A 27,250-nucleotide genomic window follows, 5' to 3' on the forward strand; every position below is an offset into this window, starting at 1 on the left:
TACCGGGCAGGAAGATAGCTGAGAGTCTCGCACTCCTCAGGGATACAATCACCTACGTGCAGAACAGAGGGTTGGACACCTGCCTGATCAGCCTGGACCAGGAGAAAGCCTTTGACAGGATATCACACAGGTATATGGGAGATGTTCTCTCCAAAATGGGCTTTGGGGAGGGAATCTGCAATTGGATCAGACTGCTCTACACCAACATTGTCAGTGCAGTCTCAATCAATGGGTGGGAATTAGATTGCTTCCCAGTCAGATCTGGAGTCAGGCAGGGCTGCCCTCTCTCTCCTGCCTTGTTTGTGTGCTGCATAGAGCCATTTGCCGAGTCCATCAGGAAGGATGCGAGCCTGAGAGGGGTGACTATTCCTGGCAGCGGGGGCCTGCAGGTTAAGGCCTCCCTGTACATGGATGACATTGTCGTTTTCTGCTCGGATCCGCCGTCCGTGCGCAGACTCATGTGCATATGTGACCAGTTCGAACGGGCCTTGGGGCCAAGGTAAACCGAGGCAAGAGCGAGGCCATGCTCTCCGGGAATTGGACCGACCAATCTTCGATCCCCTTCACCGTCAGGACCGACCACCTGAAGGTGCTGGGTATTTGGTTCGGGGGGGGCTGGGCGTGCGCCAAGTCTTGAGAGAAGCGTATCAGCAAAGTGAGACAGAAACTGGGCAGATGGAAGCTACGGTCGCTCTCCATCGCGGGAAAAGTCCTGGTCATCAGGTGTGAGGCACTGTCATTGCTGTTATACGTGGCACAGGTCTGGCCTATTCCCAGAACCTGTGCCGCTGCAGTCTCCCAAGCCATCTTTCAATTTATATGGAGGTCAAAGATGGACCGGGTCCGTAGGGACTCGATGTACAAAGATCTGGGCAACGGGGTAAAAAATACACCCAATGCCACCCTCACCCTGATGGCCACCTTTGTGTGTGGCTGCATCAAACTGTGCGTGGATCCTCAGTACGCAAACACCAAGTTTCACTACGTACTGAGGTTCTACCTGTCCCCGGTGTTGCAAAGGATGGGCCTGGCCTCGCTGCTGCGGAACATTCCGAGTAGTTGACCGTTCCGTATCACCTGTCCTTCATGGAGTAGTTTATGAAGAAAAACACCTTTGACCAGGTCCATCAGGAAGTGGTCAGCACATAGTATCCTTGAGACTCTTCGGGAAAAGGAGAGGGCGGATCCTGTCGAGCGGTTCCCTGAGCAGACTGTCAAAGCCATTTGGCAGAATGCCTCATTGCCAGGACTTTCTAACAAGCACCAAGATATGACTTGGCTGGTGGTGAGAAGGGCTCTGCCTGTGAGATCCTTTATGCACGCCCGGACTCTCAGCCGCACCGCACGCTGCCCTCGAAGCGGCTGCAGGGGGGACAAGACCGTCACACTCCTCCTTCTGGAATGTGCCTACGCAGGAATGGAGAGGAATGCAGTGGTGTTTGTCGAGGTTCGTCCCGAGCAGCACCGTGACGTGCTCTACGGTCTGTTCCCCGGGACGCACACCGAGACGAACATCAACTGTGCCTGGAGGATCATCAACCCGGTGAAGGACGCTCTCTGGGTGGTCCGAAACCTGCTGATCTTCCAGCTGAAGGAGTTGATCCCGACTGAGTGTTGCAGACTGGCACATTCCAAGGTCCAGGACTACGTGATGAGGGACGCGCTGAAGCTTGGGGCAGCTGCCGCCAAGGCGCGGTGGGGAAAGACCACTGTGTAACATCTGCCTGCCTAAGAAAAACAGGGGGCCCACACAGTCTTTTGGCTCTGCTGACGCCTCAGCTAAATATGTAATCATACAGACCTGTATATATGAATGATTACTCTGTCTCTGTATACCAAGAAATAGAATGTTTACGGATGTATGGCATGACAAATTGTACAGATCATCAAAATATTTTATGAATCTAGTATATTTTTGTTATTTAAAAAAAATCTAGAGGAGTGAGTGAGGGGAGATACTGAGCCAGTCAGTCAGCAGCACCTAGAGGAGTGAGTGAGAGGAGACATTGAGACAGTCAGTCAGCGCCTAGAAGAACAGGTGAAAGGAGACACTTTGACTGGCAATTAGCATCAGCTGGATGACAGGGAAATAAGTGGAGTCAGTGACAGACAGAATTGGCTGAATGTCCTCCCAGGCAGAAATATCCAGAGGAGCAGACCAGAGAAGGTCTCTGAGGCAGGTAGCCAGCAGCACCTAAAGAAGCAGATGAGTTGAGGTTGGAGATGTTGGTGGACTGTTTCACACCTCCCTCTCTAAAGAAGTCCTTCCATCTGACAAAATTGCCAATGCTGAAAACTCACTCTGTGGGAACAGTGAATTAGAAATTCACAGCCTATCATTCAATGACAAAGCTCCATATTATGTTGCGTAAACCAGTTTTTTTGTAAGATCTGTGACTTAAAAATATTATAGGACCAATGATTTGCTCAGTGGTACAACAGGCCTTCAAATTCTGAACTTTACTTGAAAACAATCACATAAATGATACTTATTCTGACAGCACAAGAGGAATGGATATTGAACCATCTTTTTTCCTGTGCAAATGATACTTGGTGAATGATTATGGAGTTCCATTTTTGGTAGCCAGTCCATTATAATAAGGGGATAAAGAATTTTAGTACAGTGTCAACAAATAGTGGTATAATTTTAAGATGGCGTTTAATAGCAATTATCATTTATAACAAAATATGACCCTTTGTTTTTTTTTCAGTTGTTGGTTCCACAAGAAATTACAGCATTTATTGCAGTGCAGAAGATTACATTCTCACTTAAAAGTTTTCATTTATGTGCAACCAGCTTTATTTTAAGAAAACAATATTACACTTAGGTAATATCGGCCAAAGGCTACCACTACACAGGGGACTGAAGGTTGGACAGATGATTCTGAAGAATGAAACTTCAAATGGCCTAATATCCTCAATTCCCAAATCGTAGCAAAATCCCTGACTACTACCAAATCCAGACTGACCCGTTCATTTCATCGTCCTTTTAGACGTTTTCACTGCCTGCAGTCAAATAAACTATCTGTATAATATAAACTGATTGGCACTTTGATTGGCTTTTCCAACAGGACAAGATATTGTATTACCTAAGGATACCTCTGTAATCCCTTGACTGCTCTGCTGAGTTTCCTATTGCTGGCTTACATTTCAAAGAGAATTCGTATAAAAATCTCCAACACCAGCACTTGGGATTAAATGTCCATGTCTCATCCTAAAACATTTGTAAATTTGAAAGCAGCTAGTAAATAATTTGACAAAATACTGGTGAATTCTATTTCAGGGCAGAAATGTTAAAATGTTTATTTCTTTAAAAAAATGCTATTTTCTACTCAACATTATAATAAATGATGATTCTGAATATGCATTCAGAGAATAAAAATATTCACAAATATTGCAAGTATAATTATTAATTATACCAATGTAAATGTAGTCAGAAATACTGGAAATAAAAATCCCATTCTTTGTGGACTCTTCATTTTATAATGTGAAAACACAAGTCACATTCCATATTGATGTATGAAGGCTAAAGGAAAGAACATGAGGTAAATCAAAGATAGTTTTAAGATGAGTTTAAAGGTCCATCAAAGTTTTGCATGAAGAATGAAGGTAAAGAGCTCTTCAGTTTTAAAACCCGGGAAAGAGTAAGTTAGTTTAATAGACTAATGAGTTATTAGCTCAGAAAAAGGAAGCTAGATAAATACAAGAGGGAGAAAGGAATGGAATGAAATGCTGTGATGCAGCACAGTTAGAATTGAAGTTAAAATATCGGTGATGTAGTAAGGAACAAACATGAATGGGAAGATCAAAGAATGTGAAACGAATGAAACAATCAGTAAAAGTCAAATTATCTAATGTACACAGATAAAATTCATAACAGTGTGAGGATAATATTACAGGGGAAAAAAGTTACTCATGGTATTTATTGCTGTGATATTATGGTTTGTTTCAGTTAATGATGTTATTTAATGGCCAGTCTCAGGAGGAAGAAATTCATCAGAAATACTTGGGATTTTAAAAGCCTTCAGAGTAAAATCAAGTCATAAGATTAAAAAAATTGTGCAAAATTCTCTCCTCAACTATTTTGAGGTATCATTAAAGTAGCACAGACAGGTTTGTCATATAAATGCTTTAATATATATTTTGCCCTAATTAGAAAAAATATACTAAATACTGCAAATATTGATTTAGAATTAAATAATTTTGTAATGTATCTAAATTCTGAGTTTTTTAATTCATTCACAGAATGTGGATGCCTTTGGCTAAGCCAGCATTTATTGCCCATTAATTACCCAGAAGGCAGTTAAGAGTCAACCACATTCACATAACCCCTACAGTGTGGGAGCAAACCATTCGGCCCACCAAGTCCACACCAACCCTCTGATAAGCATCACACTCAGACCCAACCCCATCTCCCTAACCCCACAGTTCCCACAGCTAACCCACCTAGCCTGCACATCCCTGGACAACTTAGCATGGTCAATCCACCCTAACCTGTACATCTTTAAAATGTGGGAAAAAACCCAAGCACCTGGAGACACGGGGATAATGTGTAAACTTCACACAGGCAGTTGCCCAAGGCGGGAATTGAACCTGGGTCCCTGGCGCTGTGAGGCAGCAGTGCTAATCACTGAGCCACCATGTTGCACATTGTTGTGGGTCTGGAGTCATATATAGGTAAGGATAACAGATTCCTTCCCAAAACGACATTAGTGAACCAGATGAGTTTCTCTGACAATCGACAATGGATTCATAGTCATCATTAGACTCTTAATTCCAGATTTTTATTGAATTCAAATTGTACCATCTGCCATGCTGTGAATTGAATTGGGTCCCCAAAATAGTACCTGGGTCTCTGGATTAATACCGCTAGGCCATCGCCTCCTCTATAGTATGCCAATAATTATGATTCAAGCAAGATCAGTGAAACGCAGGGACAAAATAATAATTCAACAGGAAATTGGATTCTGAATCAGATTTCAGATGCTTTGTTTTTAAAACCAGACCTGAATGAAGTTAGGTTTGTTGAAGGTGTAATCAGTCATGGACATACCTTTAGGTGCTGTTTGTTGCACTGCCCTCACCTAATTATCTGTGAATGCACTAAGCAAAAATATCACTTTGAATTAATGTAAGTGACTTTCAGTCAAGTAAAATACTATATTTAAGAGACAGGAAGACAGCATTGAAGGAATGGATTGAAGGAAAATATAAAGTATTGGGACTGACATATCAAGCTCTGATGTGGAACCAGAGTATGATAGACAAATTATTATTTTTTTAACTAGTTATGGTATCGGTGGCTTATTTACAAATTGCAACGAGAGGGGTACAAAATCTGTACTATTTTGAGGCTCCGGTTTTATTCGTATACCATTCAGAAGTACACACAAGTCCTGTTGCTTCTCAGTGCTGGAAAGGAGGGGAATCAGGTAGCACCCATACTGATCCTGTCACAGACCATGCGTGAGAGGTGGGAAAGGCAATCACAAAAAGGAATTTGAAAACTTGAACAGGCTTCTGCTCAAACCCCAAACAAAATTAGAGTTGTCCTGGGGAAAATTCTGACCATTCACTGACAGTCTCCCTTTAGAAATCCCCAGTCACCTCCTGGTACAAATGAACAAGCACCTTCACAATGCACAGAGCACCCATTTGTGCCTGAGCATTGCAATTGGAGTTCGACAGCTATCATTGGTCATCAATTTGCAAACGAAAGAAATCTCAGGGTTCAAACATATGAGCTTTTCACTTGGACAACCAGCTGTCAGCTCTTGGTCATTGTACAGTGACCGACATGCTCTCACACATATTCTCCATTGCTAGTTATTTCTTTGTTGCATTTAAAAATATGCACCCTGCAGCTAAAATCCCATCTTAAAACTCAAGCTGGGCAATCATTTTAAATGCCTTCGCTATTTCCAGCAGCGGTTTGCTTTATTTCCTCCAGTCCAATTTCTGTAGTATAGACAGAGTGCGTAATGTCTCCTCCACTAATTGTCTTTTTGGCTAAAGGAATATTGTTCTTATTTTCCAAGCCATTACCTTTACGCGCCAGCTTGCTGCGATACGTCTGCCCACCTAGCACATAAAGAATCGGATCAAGGCAACTATTTGCACTTGCGAGGGGCCTAGTCAGCTTGTAGGCTAGATTAATCGCATCCAATGTGCTGCAGCTCACATGAAGACTTCTTGAGGAATAGTAAATGGAACGTGTGATGTGGAAAGGTAAGAAACACAAGACAAAAACAGTGAGTACAGTAATAATCATCTTGATTGATTTTTTCCTGGATCTGGCATATTCAGGGCGTATACCTTCAGGATGAAGGAGTTTCTTAGCTGTAATTCCATAACAGATCATGACCACTATGAAAGGACCACAAAACAGCAACACCAACTGAATAGCACTGTAAATCACAAACTGATTGAAATGGATTTGGTTTGCAGTGTCATAGCAAATGGTAGTGTTACCAATACCTTCTGTGTCAACAAATACAAATATTGGTGTCTGGAATACTATCACGATTCCCCAAACAACAATACATACTATTCGTGTATATCGCAGGTTTGACCATCTCAATGACTGCATTGGAAAGCAGATCCCTAGGAATCTATAAATGCTCATACAAGTGAGGAAGAGAATACTGCAATACAGGTTGGTATAAAAGAGGAATCGAACAATTTTACACAAAGCTGCCCCAAAAGGCCAGTCATTGTGTTTCGCATAATAGTAGATTAGCAGAGGCAATGATATCGCATACATAGTGTCTGAGAGAGCTAGGTTGAACATGTAGGTGGTTGTAATGTTCCAAGGTCTCATTCGAAACACAAAAACCCATATCGCAAGAACATTGAGAACAAGTCCTACCACAAATACTATCCCATAAGAAACAGGAAGCAGAATGTATTTAAAGTCCTCGTTAAAAGTACAATTGTGTGGATACCCCTCAAATCTTCCAGTCACGTTCATGATTGGAGAACTTCGTTTGAACTTATTGGTTTAAGCAGCACTGGTCCAACTTCGCTTCTGATCCTTTCCAGAGTGCCTGGTCAATACAGATAATTTTGTTTAAAATAATAATTTCAACCATTTAATTAGCACATAATCTGTTATGATGTTGCTTTTTATGGATTGACAATAAGGATAATCAGCACAATGAAACTTCAATCCTGGACTAGAACAACATGGAATCTAATCCCATGTATTGGCTTCTCCTTATGAGCTGCACCATTAGAGAAAACAGCAAACTAATGCTAGGTAGACCTTTGAAGGAAGGACAAGTCAGCTCTTAACACCCTTAAACAGCGACTCATCTATGGTAGTAAGTAGGCTCACCTCTCTGTTTTCTTTGAGTAGGGTGCAATGTTCAGGACAGGAGGGAACTGACAGAAATGCTGAGAAGAAAGCACAATATACTGTACTTGTGAAAATGGATCCATAACATATCATTCAAAGGGAGGAAGGTAGCATGGGAGGGAGGGTGGGGTGGGAGGACTCCCTCACCTTTATGTTGCACTTTTAATGATTTCAAGACATGCCAGAGAACTTTAAGCCAATGCGGCATTTTTGAAATGTAGCCACTGTGGTATTATAGGAAATACAGCAACTAATTTATGCACAGCAAGGTGCCTCAAGCAGCCATGCAATAATGATCAGATCAACTGTTTCAGTAGTGTTGGTTGAAGGACATATTTTGGAAAGAGTTTTGGGAGATTTCCTCTGCTGTTCTCCAAAATATAACAAGTGGTCTTTTACATCCGCCTCAGAGGGCAGAGGGGACTTGATTTAATATTTGACCAAAACCTAAACTATACCTCTAGCCGCACCCTATAGGAGTGTCAGACTAGACTTTGTGTTCTAGACTTTGATGGGACTTAGTATCTGGTAATTAACCTTTATTACACCTCTGTCAGTGCAACATTCAGTCAGCATTGTAATGGAGTTTAGATTTTCTGCTCAAGTCTTTGTTTGGAGTTAGTAACTGGTAATTATCACCTCTAACAGTATTGCAATATATAAAAGCAGTGAAGCTCAGTGACAAATATTTGCTGAATTACAAGCTAAGCATTTTACTGTTTAATGTGCTTGCAGGTTTGAAATATTTGCAAAGGTAAACGAAACTCAATGGTCATCACACTACCTGCAACTCTTCTCTGGGACAAAAGTTTTCCATGTCAATGTTTTCAATCTTCACTAAACTGAATCATAAAGGAACCCTGACATGATGGCCTTACATTTTAACAATTTCAAATCCAAATGTACATACAACAGAATACCTAATGTCCACTGCCAATCATTCCTTCAGATAGTCATGACGAATATGACCTGAACAATAAAATAGTGAGAGAGACATTTTTTTAAATATTCAACTAGAATGAGACAAAGAGATCAGTATTTAAAAGTCACATTGCATGACAGTTCATTTGTAGCAATATCTATAGCTTTTATTATTAATAAATAAAATCTTCAGAACCGACTGGTACAGGCTGGAATAGCTCTAATGTCCAGTATTATTTTGATGTTTACAGAGGTGTTCTAAATATGGATTTCATTTAAGATTTGAAATTAGTTGTAACATTTAATGGAACCACTCTGACAAACATGTTATATCGACTTGTAAAGCAGTTCTGTTTATGCTATCTAGGAGGAGTGATGGTCAAAGGGAAACACAGCCGTTACACCACTCAACAGTTTTTACACTGTAAAACCAAATTACAAACAATGCACAATGTTTCTCTTCTTTATGGTTGCTCTGATAAAATTACCTTAAGAAATTCACTATCAATAAAATGATTTAAAAACTGGATGTGAATAAATACATTTTACTGAAATAGGGATGTGAAGCATTGACAGTAAGACATGTAAGTTAGGTGTTTTCTAAGTGTATAACTTTTGAAGGCATTTTTTTTAATGATCAGTGCACAAGTCATTTCAAGTCTTGACCTACTATGTGATAAACCTCAAGCAATTAAACTTTCAGAGTCATCACAAGTTCACAGCTATTAAAAACAAATGTACGTTAATATTGAGTTTTTCATATCTTTCGGTCATCCCAACATAATGAATGTCTTTTCAAGTATATTTACTGAAGCAAAAGAAAAAAGAAACACAGCAGGCAATTGTTGTATTGGGTTCTGGGTACAAACTGGTGACCTGTGATTGTGGACACCAATCCTCCTTTCTATGCTGAGTCAAAGGGTTTGTACAATTATCAGTGCTGAAGGATAAACCACTAGAGTCTTAACAAAAAAGGCAATTCTCTTACATAAAAAGTACATGATAGCAACTGGTATATTTAATATTATGGTTACTAGTTAGCCATAATGACAGCTATCAGGAGCCAGAGATGACATGTCTGTATCCAGCAGGACTTTTGACTAGATTGCTTGAGATGTCAACAGATTGGGCAGAGCTAAATGCAACTTCAATATTAACTGTTTCAAAACCATTACCTTATACAGTTTCTGTGCCTTCCCACCCACCGAGCTTTAACCGCTTAGTTAACATTCATACATTCATGTAAAGAACCACTTTTACATTTACCACTAACCCATCATAGCTCCCCCCTCACAACCAAAGTCTCTATTTTTCACAAATGCAGGTAGTCTCAATGTTGTACAGGTCTTTCAAAATGTATTCCATTTTAACTGGAGGGTTGTGAACTCTTTTCCCCCATTGGAGGATCTTTTATATTTTGGATATCCTTTGTGGAGGATATTGTTCCTATTAAACCTGGCAATTGGTCCACTACCTTATGTGAAGGACTCCTGAATTTCCTTCACAGGTAAGATCTTCCCTGCTAACTCAAGGAATTGTACTTCATCTATGAAACTTGCATTAATACCCACCATGGAAGACAGCTACATTGTTACAAGTACTTTCTTCCTTGCATATCCTGGATCACTAGTCCAGCCAATTATTTTTTGAGATGTTTTGTCAGATATGCTAATTTTGCAGTATTTTGAATGCTCAGACCAGCCATTCGTCTTCATAATCATGCCCGAAATTAATAGATGTTGGTTTGACTTTCATGGAGTCATCTCCACTTTGCTCAAGCAAATGTTTGCTTTCAAACTGCTGACACATCTGGGTTCAAGTATATAGGCTTTCTACATCAACTTACTTATTAGGTTGAATGCCTTTGTTCACCCTCTGTCATTGTCTTTCCAGTGATTTAGGTAGTTTCACAGCCACCTAATTTGGAGATGCTGGTGTTGGACTGGGATGTACAAAGTTAAAAATCACACAACACAAGATTATAATCCACCAGGTTTAATTGGAAGCACTAGCTTTCGGAGCGCTGCTCCTTCATCAGGTGGTTGTGAAGTATCAGATTGTTCGACACAGAATTGATAGCAAAAGTCTAAGTGTGATGGAACTGAAATTATATAATTTATATATTTCAGTTACAATTTCAATATATAATTTCAGTTCCATCACACTGTAAACTTTTGCTATAAATTCTATGTCTAACAATCTTATACTTCACAACCACCTGATGAATCAGCAGGGCTCCAAAAGCTAGTGCTTCCAATTAAACCTGGTGGATTATAACCTTGTGTTGTGTGATCTTTAACTTTGCACATCCCCCTAGTTTTGTTAGGATTTCTCTTACTAAGCACTATATCTGTCACTGGTACTGATAATTCTGCTTTGAGAGATAATGGATGAAATATTCTTGGTGTCAATAGAAATGGAAAACATGCCCACCATTCCTGTGAAATCTGTAACTTCTGTCCTGTTGAGGAGGGGAACAATTCTCTTATATCAACATCGTTAATCTCAATAGGTTTTTATTTTGGTTCTGCCATGAATCCAGGAAGCCCATTGAAATCTTCTGCTAGCTGCTTCTCAACTGGATGGTTCAGAAAATTAAAATTGCCAACCAATTTGCCAAATTAACTCCTCTGCTACTACAAGGATTTTGAGGCCAGGATATGCAAGCAAGCTCAAGGGTGAGGAGTGAACATTTTCAACTAAATACACATTTTCACTTCTCATACACTGCTTATGTTACAGTATTATTTGTAGCCTACCTTTAACCTTGAGAGTTGTTCCACCTGCACCATGTCGCTTCATCTTGATAGATTGTAACTTCTGTTATTTCAGCCATGGCATCTGATCACACATAATAGTGGCATTCATACCTGTATCAAATTTAACAAGATATCTATTGACATAAGTAAGCTTTGTGAATGTGATTCAGATTAATCACTAACCTCCCCTAGGAATGACTCTTGTATCTTTTCTAATGCAGCTATATTGTCTAACGTGGGTATTAATTCTAAAGAAGCTGAAAATGTGTTGCTGGAAAAGCACAGCAGGTCAGGCAGCATCCAAAGAACAGGAGAATCGACGTTTCGGTGCAGGTGAATTTGTGGCGGATATGGAAGTATCCCTTGGGGCCTTGGAGGGGAGTAATGGGTGAGACAGCTTCATTGTACAGACCCATGTCTATATGTCACCTCCTCCTCATTATTGCTACCTTAACTTGTTCAGCTTCAGTTTAATTTTGAAGTAATTCTGTACCATAAGAATTGTTTCCTCCAACTTTTGTTTGGCCTAATTCTGACATTGAATCATTTTTGTAAATATTATATTTCTCTTTTTAATTTCTAATTAATGTGTTTTTTCTTACTATTCATTTAAAGTTGTTTTAAATATCTAGCATCATATTACCATATCTCCTGTCTTCTAGCATGCAGTCTTGCATTAAGTCAAAGCTTTCGTCTTAAACTTCCTTCAAAATGTTAAATTACTATTTTCTCTGTCTGCAATGTTCCATTTTGTAGCAATACCATATGAAATACTTTTGATAACCCTTTAAATTCAACTGACTTGCAACATTGGTAATACAGATAAAAACAATGACTGCAGATGCTGGAAACCAGATTCTGGATTAGTGGTGCTGGAAAAGCATAGTAGTTCAGGCAGCATCCGAGGAGCAGTAACATTGATGTTTCGGGCAAAAGCCCTTTATCAGGAATACAGGCAGAGAGCCTCAAGGGTGGAGAGATAAATGAGAGGAGGGTGGGGGTGGGGAGAAAGTAGCATAGAGTACAATAGGTGAGTGGGGGAGGGCTTTTCCACCTATCCACTCCACCCTCCTCCCTGACCTATCACCTTCATCCCCTTCCCCACTCACCTATTGTACTCTATGCTACTTTCTCCCCAGTAACCTCAAATCTACAATCCCACCGACCCCTCATAACCTTTCACCAAATTGTTTAACAAGAGTTGGTTTGCCCCACCTTAAAAAATGTTCAAGGATTCTGCTTCCACCATCTTTTTAGGAAGAGAGTTCTTTTTAGGAAGAGAGTTCCAACAACTCACAACCTTCTGAGAGAGGGAAAAAATTGCCTTATTGGTGATTTAAATGGGAGATCCCTGATTTTGAAACAGTGACGAAGCTGAAAATGTGTTGCTGGAAAAGCGCAGCAGGTCTGGCAGCATCCAAGGAGCAGGAGAATCGACATTTCGGGCATGAGCCCTTCTTCAGGAAATGAACAAGGGCTCATGCCCGAAACGTCGATTCTCCTGCTCCTTGGATGCTGCCTGACCTGCTGCGCTTTTCCAGCAACACATTGTCAGCTCTGATCTCCTGCATCTGCAGTCCTCACTTTCTCCTTTGAAACAGTGACCCCTGGTACAAGATTCTCTCATAAAAGGATACATCTTTTCCACAACTGCCCTGTCAGGATCGCTCAGGATCTTCTGTGTTTCAATCAAGTCACCTCCAATTCTTCTCAACTCCAAGCCTAGCTTGTCTAACACTTCCTCATAAGACAAACTGCCCAAGCCAGGTATTAGTCTTGCAAACCTTCTGTAAGCCAGCTCAAATGGATTTGTATCATTCCTCAAACAAGAAGGTTAATACTATGTGCAGTACTTCAGATACAAACGCATCAGTGATCTGTACAACTGAAGCATAACCTTCCTATTTTGTATTCAATACACCTTGTGATAAATAATAACATTCTACTCACTTTCATTATTAATTACTATCCCCGTATTCAAATATTTTGTGAATCATACATGAGAACATCCAGATCTTTCTGCATCTCACTGTTCTGTAATTTCTCACCATTTTGATTGTTTGCTTCTTTTTCTATTCTTCCTGCCAAGATTTCACATTATACTCCATTTGCTACATCTTTGCCCACTCATTTAATCTTTCTATATCTTTTGAAGCCTTTTCATGTCCTCTTCACAACTTACTTTCTATATGACCATAAGATACAGGAGCAGAACTAGCCCATTTAGTCCATTGAGCCTGCTCCACCTTTCGATCATCACGGATATGTTTCTCAACCCCAGTTTCCTACCTTCTGCCTGGAGTCCTTACTAATCAAGAACCTATCTATCTCTGTCTTAAAGACACTCAATGACTTGGCCTCCACAGCATTCTATGGCAATGAGTTCCACAGATTCCTCACCCTCTGGTTGAAGAAATTGCACCTTATCTCATCCCTTCACTCCGAGACTGTGTCCTCAGGTCCTAGTCTCAGCTGCTAGTGGAAACACCCTCTTCATGTCCACTATAACCAGGTCACTCAGTGTTTTTGAGGTTTCAGTGAGATCCCCTCATTCTTAAACTCCACCGAGTACAGATGCAAAGTCGTCAGCTGCTCCTTATATAAGCTGTTCATTCCTGAGATCATTCTTGTAAACCTCTCTGGAAACTCTCCAATGGCAGCACATCTTTTCTTAGATACAAGGTCCAGTTCAGTCTGACCAGAACCTTATACGCCTCACCATATATATCTAGTCTTTTATTCTAGCCTTCATGAAATAAATGCTAACATTGCATTTGCTTTCCTAATTGAAAACTGAACCTGCATGTTAACCTGAAGACAACTCTGAATTAGGACTCCTATGTCCTTTTGTACTTCAAATTTTGAAGCCTTTCCACATTCAGAAAATAGTCTATGCTTCTATTCTTCCTACCAAAGTGCATAACCTCACACTTTCCCACATTATATTCCACTTGCCACTTCTTTGCCTGCTGTCCTAGCCTGTCCAAGTCCCTCGCAGCCTCCCTACTTCCTCAACACTACCTGTCCCTCCACCTATCTTTGTGTCATTTGCAAACTTAGTAATAATGCCCTCAGTTCCTTCATCCAGTTTGTTAATGTATGAACAGTTGTGGTCTCAACACTGATGTCTGCAGAACTCCACTAATCATTGGCTGCCATTCAGAAAAAGACCCCTTTACCCCACTCTCTGCCTTCTGTCAGTCAGTCAATCATCCATCCCTGATCCCCGTGCAGTCATGTCTCTGTCATGCTGACATCATACCTATCAATTTCAATCTGCGCTACAAGCTCATTTACTTTGACTCATATACTGCATGCATTTATTACAACACCCTCAATCCTGCGTTTACAGCCTCCTTCTCATTGTTGTTCCCTTAGCTGCTGTACCTGAAATTAGATTCCTAACCCTTTCCATATTCTTTGTCCTATTATGCATTTGGAACCTTTAATAACCTCTGCTGAGCACTCTCCTGCCTCCTTTAATTTACTCCATAATTTCCCATGCAGCTGAACCCACCAACTGACTATACCATCCCCAAATACAACTATATTTCTCTTTTCTCCCCCTCTTGAATGGCTCCCTATACCACAGTGCTATGGTCAGTTTGCACATCCTTCCTGCAGCTCCCCCCACCACCACTCCTCTCATCCATATAGGGAACAAGGAACTAAAATCTGTTATACAAGCTCAAAGGTTGAGGTTCCTTCAGCACTACCCCCTAGATCCCTCTACCTGCCTCACCCATAGTCACAGCCTCCTTCCCTGACCACTGACTGAATTCATTATTTAATCTAAGGGATGTGACTTCCTTCTTAAATGTCGAGGTAACTCTCTCCCTCCCTGGTGTATCAAAGTGTTTGAAGATCAGACTTCAGCACATGAACTCTGATCCAGTGTTCCTTTAGCAACCAACACTTGTTGTGGATATGGTCACTATGAACCAAAATGGGGTCCACCAGCTCCCACATCATACAGTTACAACACATTGCCTGGCCCTACATTTTTATTTTGTTTACATATTTCTTAATTTGTTGTTTAGTTTGTAACCTGTAAATATTTCTCTTATTTATCTTCAATCTAAAAGTAACCTGATAGTCAAATCAGCAATTATTGCCAATCAATTAACTTATAGTTTACCTATGATGTCATTCTTCCTTTTGCACTGCTTTTGTTTTCTGCAATAACCTTTACTTTGGTACCTTAGCAAATGTCTGTTGGAAATCTAAATACAGTACATCCAATGGTTCCCCTTTATCCACAGCACATTACCTCACAAAATAACTCCAATCAATCGATCTAACATGTTTCACAAAACCATGTTGACTTTCCTGATCACCTTGAACTTACCCAAATGCCTCACTGTAACTTCTTTAATGATAGCTTCTAACATTTTCCCTCTGACAGATGTTCAACTAAAACGTTAAGCTGGCCTGTCATTTTCTGCTTTTGTCTCTTTTCTCTTTTGAATAAATGAGTTACATTTGCTATCTTCGATTCTAATGGGATGGTCCCGAATCAAGGGAGTTTTGGAAAATTGAGGCTAATGTATCAATTATTTTATTAACCACTGCTTCTAAGGTCCTAGAATGAAGTTCATCAGGCATATATCAGCCACTTTTGTGGTTATGGTCTTTCTGAGTTCTTCCTTCCCATCTATTTCCTGATTTATCAATGCTTCTAGGATCTTCTTACAGTGAAAACTAATGCAAAATACCTGTTCAATTCATCAGCCATTTCCTCATTTTGCATTATTATTTCTTCAGTCCCACTTTTTATAGGACCCGTATCATTTTGTTATCACTTTTCTTTAAATATTTGTATAAACTCTTAATATCTTTTATTTATGTTTCTGACTAGCTTTCCCTTGTATTCTGATTTTTTCCTCTTCAATTTTTTTCTCTCTTTTTGCTGTTTTTTAAATTTTCTATTCAATTTTCTGTCCTGTCACATATCTTTACACAATAATATGCTTTTTATTTTAGTTTGATACTATTTTTAACATTTTTAGTTAACCATGAATAAGGGTAGGGAAGCAGTGGTGGCTCCATTCATTGGAAGTTTTCTTTCTTGTTGGAATGAATTTATTCTCTGTATTTTGAACTAGCCCTTAAATGGCTGTCACTGTATCTCTTCTGACCAATCCTTCAATCTAATTTGCCAATTCATTTTAGCTAACTCTGTTTGCATGCCCTTATAATTGCCCTAACTTTAAAAAAAAAGTCTCTGACCTATTCCTTTCTCCCCCTGCTACATGATTACTGCTACATAATGGCACCAATAAGATTATTATAGAGTCATAAAATCCTACAACACAGAAACAGAACCTTCAGTCCAACCAGTCCGTGCCCAACGTAATCCCAAACTAAACCTGCTTGCTCCTTGCCCATATCCCTCCAAACATTTCTTATTCATATATTTATCCAAATGTCTTTTAAATGTTGTAATTGTGCCCACATCCACCACTTCCTTCGAAATTCATTCCAACATAAACCACTCTCTGTGTAAAATATTTGCCTCCATGTCTTTTTAAATCTCTCTCCTCTCACCTTAAAAATGTGTCCCCTAGACCTGAAATCCCCCATCCTAGTGAAAAGGCACCTACCATTCACCCTATCCATACCCCTCATGATTTTATAGACTTCTATAAAGTCACCTCTCAAGTTCCTACGCTCCAGTGAAAAAAGTCCCAGCCTATCCAGTCTTTCTTTATAACTTGAACCTTCCAAACCTGGCATCATCCTGGTAAATCTCTTCTGAACCCTCCCCAGTTCAATAATATCCTTCTCACATCTAGGCAATCAGAACTAGACTTATTCCTATCTCATTGCATAATTACAGGTGTAGTACAGGTTGCTCTTTGCTCAGCTCCAGAATATGTGTTTATAAGAATCTATCCTGCCAATCGTATATGAAGTTTACATCTCGGTTACCTTTGCCCATAAAACTTTTCCAGTCTGTATGTAGATTAAAATTTCCTATGATTATGATAATCCATTCTGATAAATTCTTATTATTTGATCCTTTATGCTCCACTGTCGCTGACAGGCCAGCATGCCATTCCCAAATATGGTGAGTTCTTGCCATTATCACATCTCATTTCTACCCAACCTACTTCTACATTTTGGTATACTTGAATATAGATCATCTCTCTCTTGTGTTAATGCGGTAATTAACCAACAGGACCACCTATTCATCTTTTCCTAGTTTCTTGTCATTCCTAAATGCCCTATACCCTTTAAGAATCAGGTCCCACTCCATGTCATTCTGCAGCCATGTCACTGTAATGCTCCCACAGAGTCTTACTTTCGAAAGTCTCATTCTCTTCCCAACATGGCTAGTTGTTAATCTTCTCCTCGCCCACAATTTTGCCCTGTACCTCTTGCCAGCTTTGAGGTGAACATTTTCTTCTGGAGTGTTGCTTTCATTCTGTTACATTTCCACAAGTACTGCTAACCATATGAGAGATTTGTGTGACATTAATTTTCTGAAAACGATTAAGTGATTTTCTTCTGAATATTTTTCCCTGAATGGAAAAGTTTCTTCCCATTGTTGTTACCTTGAAATACATCAGCGATTGTGTCCACCACTGATCACCATTTCATATTCGGCTCTGCGTATTGACCATAGGTGGCTTGTGGTTTTGGTTAGTTCACTTTAAGGGTCTATCTAAGTATCGGTGCTGGAGGATAACCCACCAGAAAGTCTTAACTAGAGAAGGTTACAAAACAAGATATAGGATTATTGGATGAAAGCAATAGGTACAAATCGCATTATAGTAAATAGTTGGTTATAATTGTAACGGTTCAAAGCCAGAGATAACACACAGAGATGTCCCCAAAGGGACCTCATATTAGACTGCATGATTCTCCACCTAAAGATTGTCATGGATAGACCTTAATGCAACTTCAACATTAACTCTTTCTGAAGCACTACCATATACTACACCAATGCAGCAATATCCCAAAACCAAACATTATTATTTAGGCCCAACCCTTCTCTTGGCTGTTAGGCACAAGAGGCTTTTCAGGGTGACAAATCACGAAGAATATAGAAATATCAGGGTTCCAATCAGAAGGAGGATTGGATATCAACATGAAATCTAATGGTTTAATAACATTTTAATACCAATGGAATTAAACTAGAAATGAATCCAATGTCTTCAGATTATAATTTCCAAATAAAAAGTGCAACTTGCTGTTTCATTCTGAACTCTATTTTGTTGCAGCTTATAAAATCACGATAATTTCTCTTGTGTTAGCATGTTATATCTTAGAAGACTTTATTTTGGAACAGTGCATGTAAAAAATGGCAACCAGTTTTTGCCCAGCTTATGCAGTTGACTAAAACAGAATTACGAAAATAGCTAATTTTATAATTGGACAGTAAATCATGACACCCACCTCCCCTCACTACTGAACAATATTTTAATAGCTTTATCATTTACAGCTCCATTTATAACGCTCAGAAAGCTTTAAGATGTGTTTTACATCGTCAATATATGTATCCAGCGACTGACACCAAATTGTTGCTTACTAAATTGAAAGATAGCTTATTGATATTAATCAGATATTGTATTAGTGACACAATAATATCTAATGTTTTAAGGAAGATATGCTGAAGATATTGTATCTAAAAATGGTCCGAAAAAATATCCCTGCTCCTTTACTTCATTTTAAATTCCAAATTATCAGCTCACGATCAATTCTAGACAATTACTAATATCCTCGTTCCCTGGAGTGCCTTTTTAACCAGGACTCTGGATAGGGAAAACATGAATACAATGCCAAAAGTCCCCGACCTTTTATTCATATAAAATAAACAGTTCTCAGTCACAAGATGTGGGCAGGTTCCAAGTAGTGTCAGCAATGCATGACGCAACTTTCCACCATGAGTCATTCATATGTGACTAGTGAAGAGTGCTTTCTCACAAAGGTAAAACTATTGTTAAAAATACCTGCCATACATCCTCCACATATAGGTTAGAATGTTAGGCATTCATTATGTATATTCAAGTCACAAGATAGATTGATTTTGCTATCACCATGAGAACCAAGGCTTATGGGGAAAAGGAGGGAAATAGAGTTGAGGAATATCAGATCAGTCATGGTGGAGCAGACTCAATTGGCTGAATGGCCTATTTTTGCTCCTCTATCTTAAGGTCTTAGTGATTACAGAGAGTCAACAACACACCACCATATCCTTGGATCTAAATGATCGATGCCAGTGTTTCGACTCCACATGGACCTTCCCTGATTCTAATTACCAATACTATTACATTCCTTAGCTCCATGCTCCTTCATGGATGAATTAAGTCTTTCTTTATACACATCTATCATTGCTAGCTGAATTACTCCATTTGACACCAAATACCTTTGAGGGAAACAGTTTGTCCTAAATTCTTTATTTGGTGTGAAGGAGGTTTTCATATGTTATGTCCACTTCTTCTAATCACAGGCACATGTGGAAACACTTTCTGCACAACCACCCTATAAAACACGGTCATAATGTTAAACTAGTATCTACCCCGAGAAAAAGACCACTCAATCTTTCCTGATAGCTTCATCCTTTCAAACTTGTAAATCTTTTCCTGTTTTAAATAAATTCAACATTACCTCATTACATTCATATGCTAGTCCTCTAGAGCCCCAGTAAATGCTATTAGTTATTTTATAGTCTTTGGGGGCAAGAAATAAATCTGTTTAGCAGAGCACTGCCATCCTATAAATCTGAGATTAATAATCATCATCCATTTATCCAGGTGGTTTGCTTTTCAATTGCAACTACTACAAAAGTTAATCATTCATCTGAGAAACAATTCAGGGGAAATTGCATCCAAAATATCGTAACCTTCTTTCAAATGTCTTTTTCCTTTCCCTCACAGCCCATTTTATTTACACATCATTCCTTCTCTGATCACAAGATCAGTATTTTAAGATTACCATCACAATTGGGTATGGTAACATACCAAAACAATAGTTAAAGGAATTATTTATTACCCTACATCTACCGGTAAAAACTTTTCATAAGAGTCAAAAGTCTTTTCATCATATAGGAAACACTTTGGTTCTGTGATAGAAGTAGCTTGAGCTGAATTTGCATTTTACAAATGGGATACAGGACCAGGGACTGTTGTCGGGTTGCAAGCCCGTCTCAGGGTGAGAAGTATCACTGGCCTAGCATTTTGGCTAGCAGTTAATTGAAATGGTTCTCAAAGCTGCAGAGTTAATCAGCAGTGTGTTTGACTGCACTACCAGTAAGTGGCTGAGAGGAACCTTCAGTTAGCTATTCTTTCAAAAGCAGGCATTTCAGAAAATACAAAAATACAGGCAGGTCACCACAGGAGAGGGTCTGGCGGATCTTTTTATGGGATGGCTTTTGGGTGCACACCCATCAAGGTAAATGTGGAGGACCTATAGGCTTTCCTGGAGCACTGGCTCCATGGCCTGTTGCGGGGTGCATAATTCCAAGTAGGTGATGTATTCCCATTGTGTCTGAAGTCAATTGGAAAATTGAAAAAATCCACTTGATATCAGAGTAAGTATTTAAGGTCTACTCTACTCTCAAGTCTTACATCATTTACAAATTGTTAGTAGAGTTAATATATAACTGAACATTTAATTAAAACTCATTAAGGACATGTGATGTGTCAAGGTTGCAACATGTGGGAGCTTCTGGCTTGGACCTGGAGCTCCTGTCAATAGATGGTGCGAAAGAGAGGAGGTCTCGTCCCAGAGGATCAGCAGGAGAGACCACGGCACCAGACCTTGCCAGCTTGGTCCAAGGTTGCTAGCTGGGTAAATGCCATCTCCACAGTCTGAGCAATGGCTAGCAGAGCCATAAGAAGATCAATGACCTTCCCCATTGCGCCAGGGTAAGTGCCACAATTCTTTCTCTGCCTCTTCACACTTAGCCCATCTCTGCTGCTGCACTTGCTTCCTATCAAGGCCCATGCTCTGGTACACTCATTATTGCCTGAAACAATAGGGCGGCACGGTGGCTCAGTGATTAGCACTGCCGCCTCACAGAGCTAGGGACCCGGGTTCAATTCCCGCCTCGGGCAACTGTCTGTGTAGAGTTTGCACATTCACCCTATGTCTGCGTGGGTTTTCTCTGGGTGCTCCAGTTTCCTCCCACAGTCCAAAGAAGTGCAGGTTAGGTCAATTGGCCATGCTAAATTGCCCGTAGTGTTAGGTTCATTAGTCAGAGGCGAATGGGTCTGGGTAGGTTGCTTATGGGAGGGTCAGTGTGGACATGTTGGGTTGAAGGGCCTCTTTCCACACTGTAGGGTTTCTAATCTAATCTAATCTTCCCTCACTCGCTATCACACCCAACAACCCCACAGCCCCATCCCACCCACATACCCTCAATTTCCCATGGTACTATCCCTGAATGGCCCTGCACAGCCTAGTCAGTCACTCAGCCCATTTTGCCACCTTTTGCCCAACCAGACCAGACTAACAGCTGTGCCACCCACTTTCATCTCATTTAATTCCTCCTTTTCTCTCATTACAGACAAAAACTGCCCATATCAAGACAGGGTGCTCACTCTCAATGAGGAAAGAATCCTGATCCTTGGAGGCCAAATGTGGGACTGTTTCCATGTACATCACTATGACTCTCTGACTCTCTGACTCTATAACTGCAATTCTTATAGTAACTCCACTGTCAGTCCCACTCATTGTACACCACTTCTAGCCATTGGATGCAATGCTTCCTCTCTCTTCAGATTTGCAGGTACCAACAGTAACTCCATCACATCTGCAATCTCCCACATTGGGGGTTGCCACATGTCAAAGTCTGGAGCATCAAACTTCAGTACTATTTCAGGAATGTTGTCAGCATCCTTGTAACATCCAGTGCTTCCAGATACTTGTTGATAACATGTGGAGTGAATCAAACTGACTAAATACTGGTATCTGTGATGCTGGGGCCTATGAAGGCAGCTGAGATAGACCATCCACTTGGCACTTCTGGCTGAAGATTGTTAAGAATGCATCAGCCATATCCTTGCGCTGATGTGCCGGGATCTTCCATCGTTAAAGATGGAGATATCTTTGGAGCCTCCTCCTCCAGTAAGTGGTTTAATTGTCCACCGCCATTTATGACCGGATGTGGCAAAACTGCAGGGAGAACAGGAGGACAGCAGCAACACATGATGCCTCTCTAAACTAAAAACCTTTTGCCTCTGCACTGTATGTATCCTTCTATTCCCCGTTTGTTCATTTATCTGTCAAGATACTTCTTAAACATCACTATTGTACCTGTCTCCACTAATTTCTCTGGCAGTGCATTCCAGGTACTTACCATCCTCTCGATAAAAAGCCTGCCTTTCGTATTTCCTTCAAACTTACCCCCTTTTATCTTCTGCTCCCAGGAGGACCAGTTCCAAAAATGCACAACCCAGATGGCCTCCTTCTTCAAGGACCGCAATTTCCCCCCCGACGTGGTCGACAATGCCCTCCACCGCATCTCTTCCACTTCCCGCTCCTCCGCCCTTGAACCCCGCCCCTCCAACCGCCACCAGGACAGAACCCCACTGGTCCTCACCAGGACAGAACCCCACTGGTCCTCACCAGGACAGAACCCCACTGGTCCTCACCAGGACAGAACCCCACTGGTCCTCACCAGGACAGAACCCCACTGGTCCTCACCAGGACAGAACCCCACTGGTCCTCACCAGGACAGAACCCCACTGGTCCTCACCAGGACAGAACCCCACTGGTCCTCACCAGGACAGAACCCCACTGGTCCTCACCAGGACAGAACCCCACTGGTCCTCACCAGGACAGAACCCCACTGGTCCTCACCAGGACAGAACCCCACTGGTCCTCACCAGGACAGAACCCCACTGGTCCTCACCAGGACAGAACCCCACTGGTCCTCACCAGGACAGAACCCCACTGGTCCTCACCAGGACAGAACCCCACTGGTCCTCACCAGGACAGAACCCCACTGGTCCTCACCAGGACAGAACCCCACTGGTCCTCACCAGGACAGAACCCCACTGGTCCTCACCAGGACAGAACCCCACTGGTCCTCACCAGGACAGAACCCCACTGGTCCTACCTTGACCTCTTTCCACCTATCACATTTCCGACGCCCCTCCCCCAAGTCCCTCCTCCCTACCTTTTATCTTAGCCTGCTGGACAAACTTTCCCCATTCCTGAAGAAGGGCTTATGCCCGAAACGTCGATTCTCCTGTTCCCTGGATGCTGCCTGACCTGCTGCGCTTTTCCAGCAACACATTTCCAGCCCTTTTATCTTAAATCTATGCTCCTTAATAATTGACATTTCTACCCTGGGAAAAAGACATTGATTATCCATTTTATTCATGCCTCTCATAATTTTATATATATATATATATCAGGTTGCCCATCCTTTGATATTCAATGAAGACAAACCAATCTCTCCCTTCTACGCTCCAAACCATAGAACACCCTGGCAAACTGTTTCTGTATCCTCTCCAAAGCCTCCACATTGTTTTGATAGTGTAGTGACCAGAACTCTAAATAATAGAGCTTAGGTCTTGCCAATGGTTGAGGAATTGCTTTGCTCTGTCACTTACTGCTATTTAGCATGCAGGTAAGACCATAAGGCCATAAAATATAACAGTAGAATTACGCCACTTGGCTCTTGAGTCTGCTCCGCCATTTGATGGTGCCTGATAGGTTTTCTCCTGCCTTCTCCCCATAACCCTTGATCCTCTTATTAATCAAGAAACTATCTATCTCTGTTTTAAATACATTCAATTACTCAGCCTCCACAGCCTTTTGGGGCAATGAGTTCCACAGATTAACCACGCTCTGGCTAAAGAAATTCCTTCTCAGCTCAATTCTAAAGGGTCATTCCTTCACTCTGAGGCAGTACCCTTGGGTCCTAGTCTTTCCTACTAATGGAAACTAATCTTCTCCACGGCCACTCTATGTAGGCTTCTCAGTATTCTGTAATATCAGGGGTATTCTGTAATATCAGGGATATCCTGTTTAACCAATTTATTCGCGTTCTTTGAAGGATCAACAATTGCCTCTAGCCTCGCAATCCACATGGATTTCCAGAAAACATCTGATAAGGTGACATGTCAAAAGCTATTGCGGGACATAAAGTTTAATTGTATTCAGATAACATAGCTGCATGGATAGAAAATTGGCTGGCCAATGGAAAACAGAGAGTATGCAAAAATGGATCTTCTTCAAGTTGACAGGATGTGATGAGTGGAGTATTGCAAAGGTCTCAACCTTTTACAATTAACAAAAATAACTTAGATGAGGGGACAAAATGGATCCTGGCTAAATGTGCAGATAGGTATGTTGTGAAGAAGACATAAGGAGTTTTCAGAATGATATGAATTAGTCATGTGAGTAGGTAAGCGAAATCTGGCAGGTGGAGAAAAATGTGAAAAAATATTAAGTTCTTCACTTTGGCAGGAAGAATGAAAAGCTGAAGTATTAATTAAAAGGCGATCAACAGCGGAATCCTGAGCATAGAGGTTTATGTGGTTTAGTGTGAGTCACAAATGGTTGCTATCTAATTACAGCACATAATCAAGAAGGATAATGGATGCCATCCTTTATTATGTGGGGAATTGAACATAAATGTAGGAATGCTGTGCTTCAGTTACACAGAACATTAATACAATCATATTTCAGGTCTCCTTATTTAGGAAAGGTTGTAAGTGAATTGGAGTCAGTTCAAAGGAGGTTGACTAGGCTGTATTTAAGACTTATGAATTAAGAATAGGAGTAGGCAATTCAGCCTGTTGAACCTGCTGTGATTCAATAGGATCATGCAAGAGACTGGAAGAACACAGTAAGCCAGGCAGCATCAGGAGGCGGAGAAGTCAACATTTCGGGTATAATGCTTCTTCAGGACTGGGGGTGGGTGTGTGGGAAGCTGCAGACAAAGGGGTTGCGGGGTGAAGTGGGGATAGGTGAACACAGGTAGAGGGTACAACCTGTTGGTCAATGGGAGGAATGAATCCGGTTGGTAGCTGGAAGGAAGGGTTGATCTGAGGAATGGAAGGGAGGGGGAGGGGCTGGGAAGAGAGTCGGGAGATGGGAAGGGAGATTATTTGAAATTGGAGAACTCAGTGTTGAGTCCCCTGGGCTGTAGACTGCCCAGGCGAATGTTGAGGTGTTGTTCCTCCAATTTTAGTTCTGACTTGTTTTGGCAATGGAGGAGGCCAAGGATGGTCATGTCGGAAAGGGAGTGGGGAAGGGGAATTAAAATTGGCAGTGACTGGGAAGTCAGGTTGGCCCCTGCGGACCTGGCTGTGATGCTCAGCGAACTGACCACACCGGGAGCACCAGATACAGTAAACTAGGTTGGAAGAGAGGCAGGTGAACCTCTGTCTCACCTGGAAGGACTGTTTAGGGCCATGGATGGAGGTGAGGGGGGTAGTGTGTCAGCAGGTTTTGCATCTTTCGTGGCTGCAGGGGAAGGTACCTGGGTGGTGCAGGGGGAGGGGGTGTTGATGGGGAGAGTGGTGTGAACCAAGGATGAGCAAAGGAAATGGTCCTTGCAGAAAGTAGAGAGGCGTGGGGAGGAGAAGATTTTCTTGGTGGTGGGGTCTAGTTGCAGTTGGCGGGAGTATTTAAGGATGATGTGTTGGTTGCGGAGACTGGTGTGGTAGTAGGTGAGGACAAGGGAGACTTGGTATTTATTGCATTTGGAGGGAGGGGTTTGGAGGAGTGGAAGGAGAATTGGAAATGGTGCAGTGAAAGGCTGCCTGGATGACAGGGGGGGAAAGCACTTTGCTCAACATAGGTGGACATCTGTGATGCTAGGGAGTGGAATATCTCCTCGTCCAATCAGATGTGGTGGAAGTGAAGGAATTGGGAGAGTGGGATGGAGTTCTTGCAGGATTCTGGGTGGGCGGAGGTGTAGTCCACTTAGTTGTGAGAGTCTGTGGGTTTATAGTAAACATCCTTCTTGTGACTGTCACCAGAGTTGGAAATGGAGAGGTCAAGAAAGGGGAGGAGGTGTCCGAGATGGACCAGGTGAATTTGAGAGTGGGGTCGAAATTGTGGGCAAAGTGGCTGAACTGTTCCACTGTTCCTGGTTGCAGGAGGCTGCACCGATGCAGTCATCGATGTAATGGCAGTAGAGTTGGGGCACAGTGCCTGTGCAGGTACTGAAGAAGGACTGCTCAATGTAGCTGACAAAGAGGCAGGCGTAGCTGGGGCCTCTCTGAGTGCCCATGGCCACCCCTGGATTTTAAGGAAATGAGAGGTGTTAAAGTGAGACAGAGGTTCATCTCCTCTAACCCAGTTTACTGTTTCCGGTGCTCCCCATATGATCCTCTCTGCATCAGGGAGAACAAATGTAAACTAAGGTTATGTTTCGTCGAGCATCTCAGCTGGGCCCACAGGGACCAACCTGACCTCCCAGTCACAGCCCATTTTAATTCTTCTTCCCCACTCCCTTTCCGACAAGGCCATCTTTGGCTTCCTCCATTGCCACGATGAATCAGACCTAAAATTGGAGGAAGAACACCTCACCTTCCGCCTAGGTAGCGTACAGCCCAGAGGACTCAACACTGAGGACTCCTTTCCCAGCCCCTCCCCCCTCCCTTCCATTCCTCTTATTGACCTTTCCTTCCAGCTACCTACCAGATTCATACCTCCCATCGACCAAACAGGTCATACCATCTCCCTTGGAGGGCAGGTTCATAGCTCCTTGGAAGTGGAGTCGCAGGTAGATAGAATAGTGAAGAAGGCGTTTGGTATGCTTTCCTTTAGTGGTCAGAGTATTGAGTACAGGAGTTGGGAGATCATGTTGCGGCTGTACAGGACGTTGGCAAGGCCACTTTTGGAATATTGCGTGCAATTCTGTTCTCCTTCCTATTGGAAGGATGTTGTGAAACTTGAAATGGTTCAGAAAAGATTTACAAGGATGTTGCCAGGGTTGGAGGAATTGAGCTTCCTGGAGAGGCTGAATAGGCTGGGGCTGTTTTCCCTGGAGCATCGGAGACTGAGGGGTGACCTCATAAAGGTTTATAAAATCATGAGGGGAATGGATGGGATAAATAGACAAAGTCTTTTCCCTGGGGTGGGGGAGTCCAGAACCAGAGGGCATAGGTTTATGGTGAGAGGGGCAACTTTTTCATGCAGAGGGTGGTGCATTTATGGAATGAGCTGCCAGAGGAAGTGTTGGAGGCTGGTACAATTACAGCATTTAAAAGGCATCTGGGTGGGTATATGAATAAGAAGGGTT

At 41.7% G+C, this 27,250-nt stretch overlaps 1 protein-coding gene across 4 annotated transcripts in view; it reads right to left on the reverse strand.

Annotated features, from left to right (window-relative positions):
• Positions 1–4,738: 4,738 nt before the first annotated feature.
• Positions 4,739–27,250, reverse strand: part of LOC122550842 (P2Y purinoceptor 2-like) — a 35,028-nt gene continuing 12,516 nt past the window's right edge. For 2 of the 4 annotated variants that reach the window (XM_043692164.1, XM_043692167.1), the window contains exons 2-4: positions 11,038–11,148; positions 8,278–8,326; positions 4,739–7,046 (exon numbers count right to left, since the gene is read on the reverse strand). In XM_043692164.1, coding sequence (XP_043548099.1) covers positions 5,903–6,970 — 1,068 coding nt within the window. In that variant the 5' untranslated portion in view covers positions 6,971–7,046; positions 8,278–8,326; positions 11,038–11,148 and the 3' untranslated portion in view covers positions 4,739–5,902. Of the gene's footprint in view, positions 7,047–8,267; positions 8,327–11,037; positions 11,149–27,250 lie in introns of all 4 variants that reach the window. The other 2 variants (XM_043692165.1, XM_043692166.1) reach the window with 2 other exon arrangements.

The sequence above is a fragment of the Chiloscyllium plagiosum genome, chromosome 6 (genome assembly GCF_004010195.1).
Source record: "Chiloscyllium plagiosum isolate BGI_BamShark_2017 chromosome 6, ASM401019v2, whole genome shotgun sequence".
In the NCBI taxonomy this organism is placed as follows: domain Eukaryota; kingdom Metazoa; phylum Chordata; class Chondrichthyes; order Orectolobiformes; family Hemiscylliidae; genus Chiloscyllium; species Chiloscyllium plagiosum.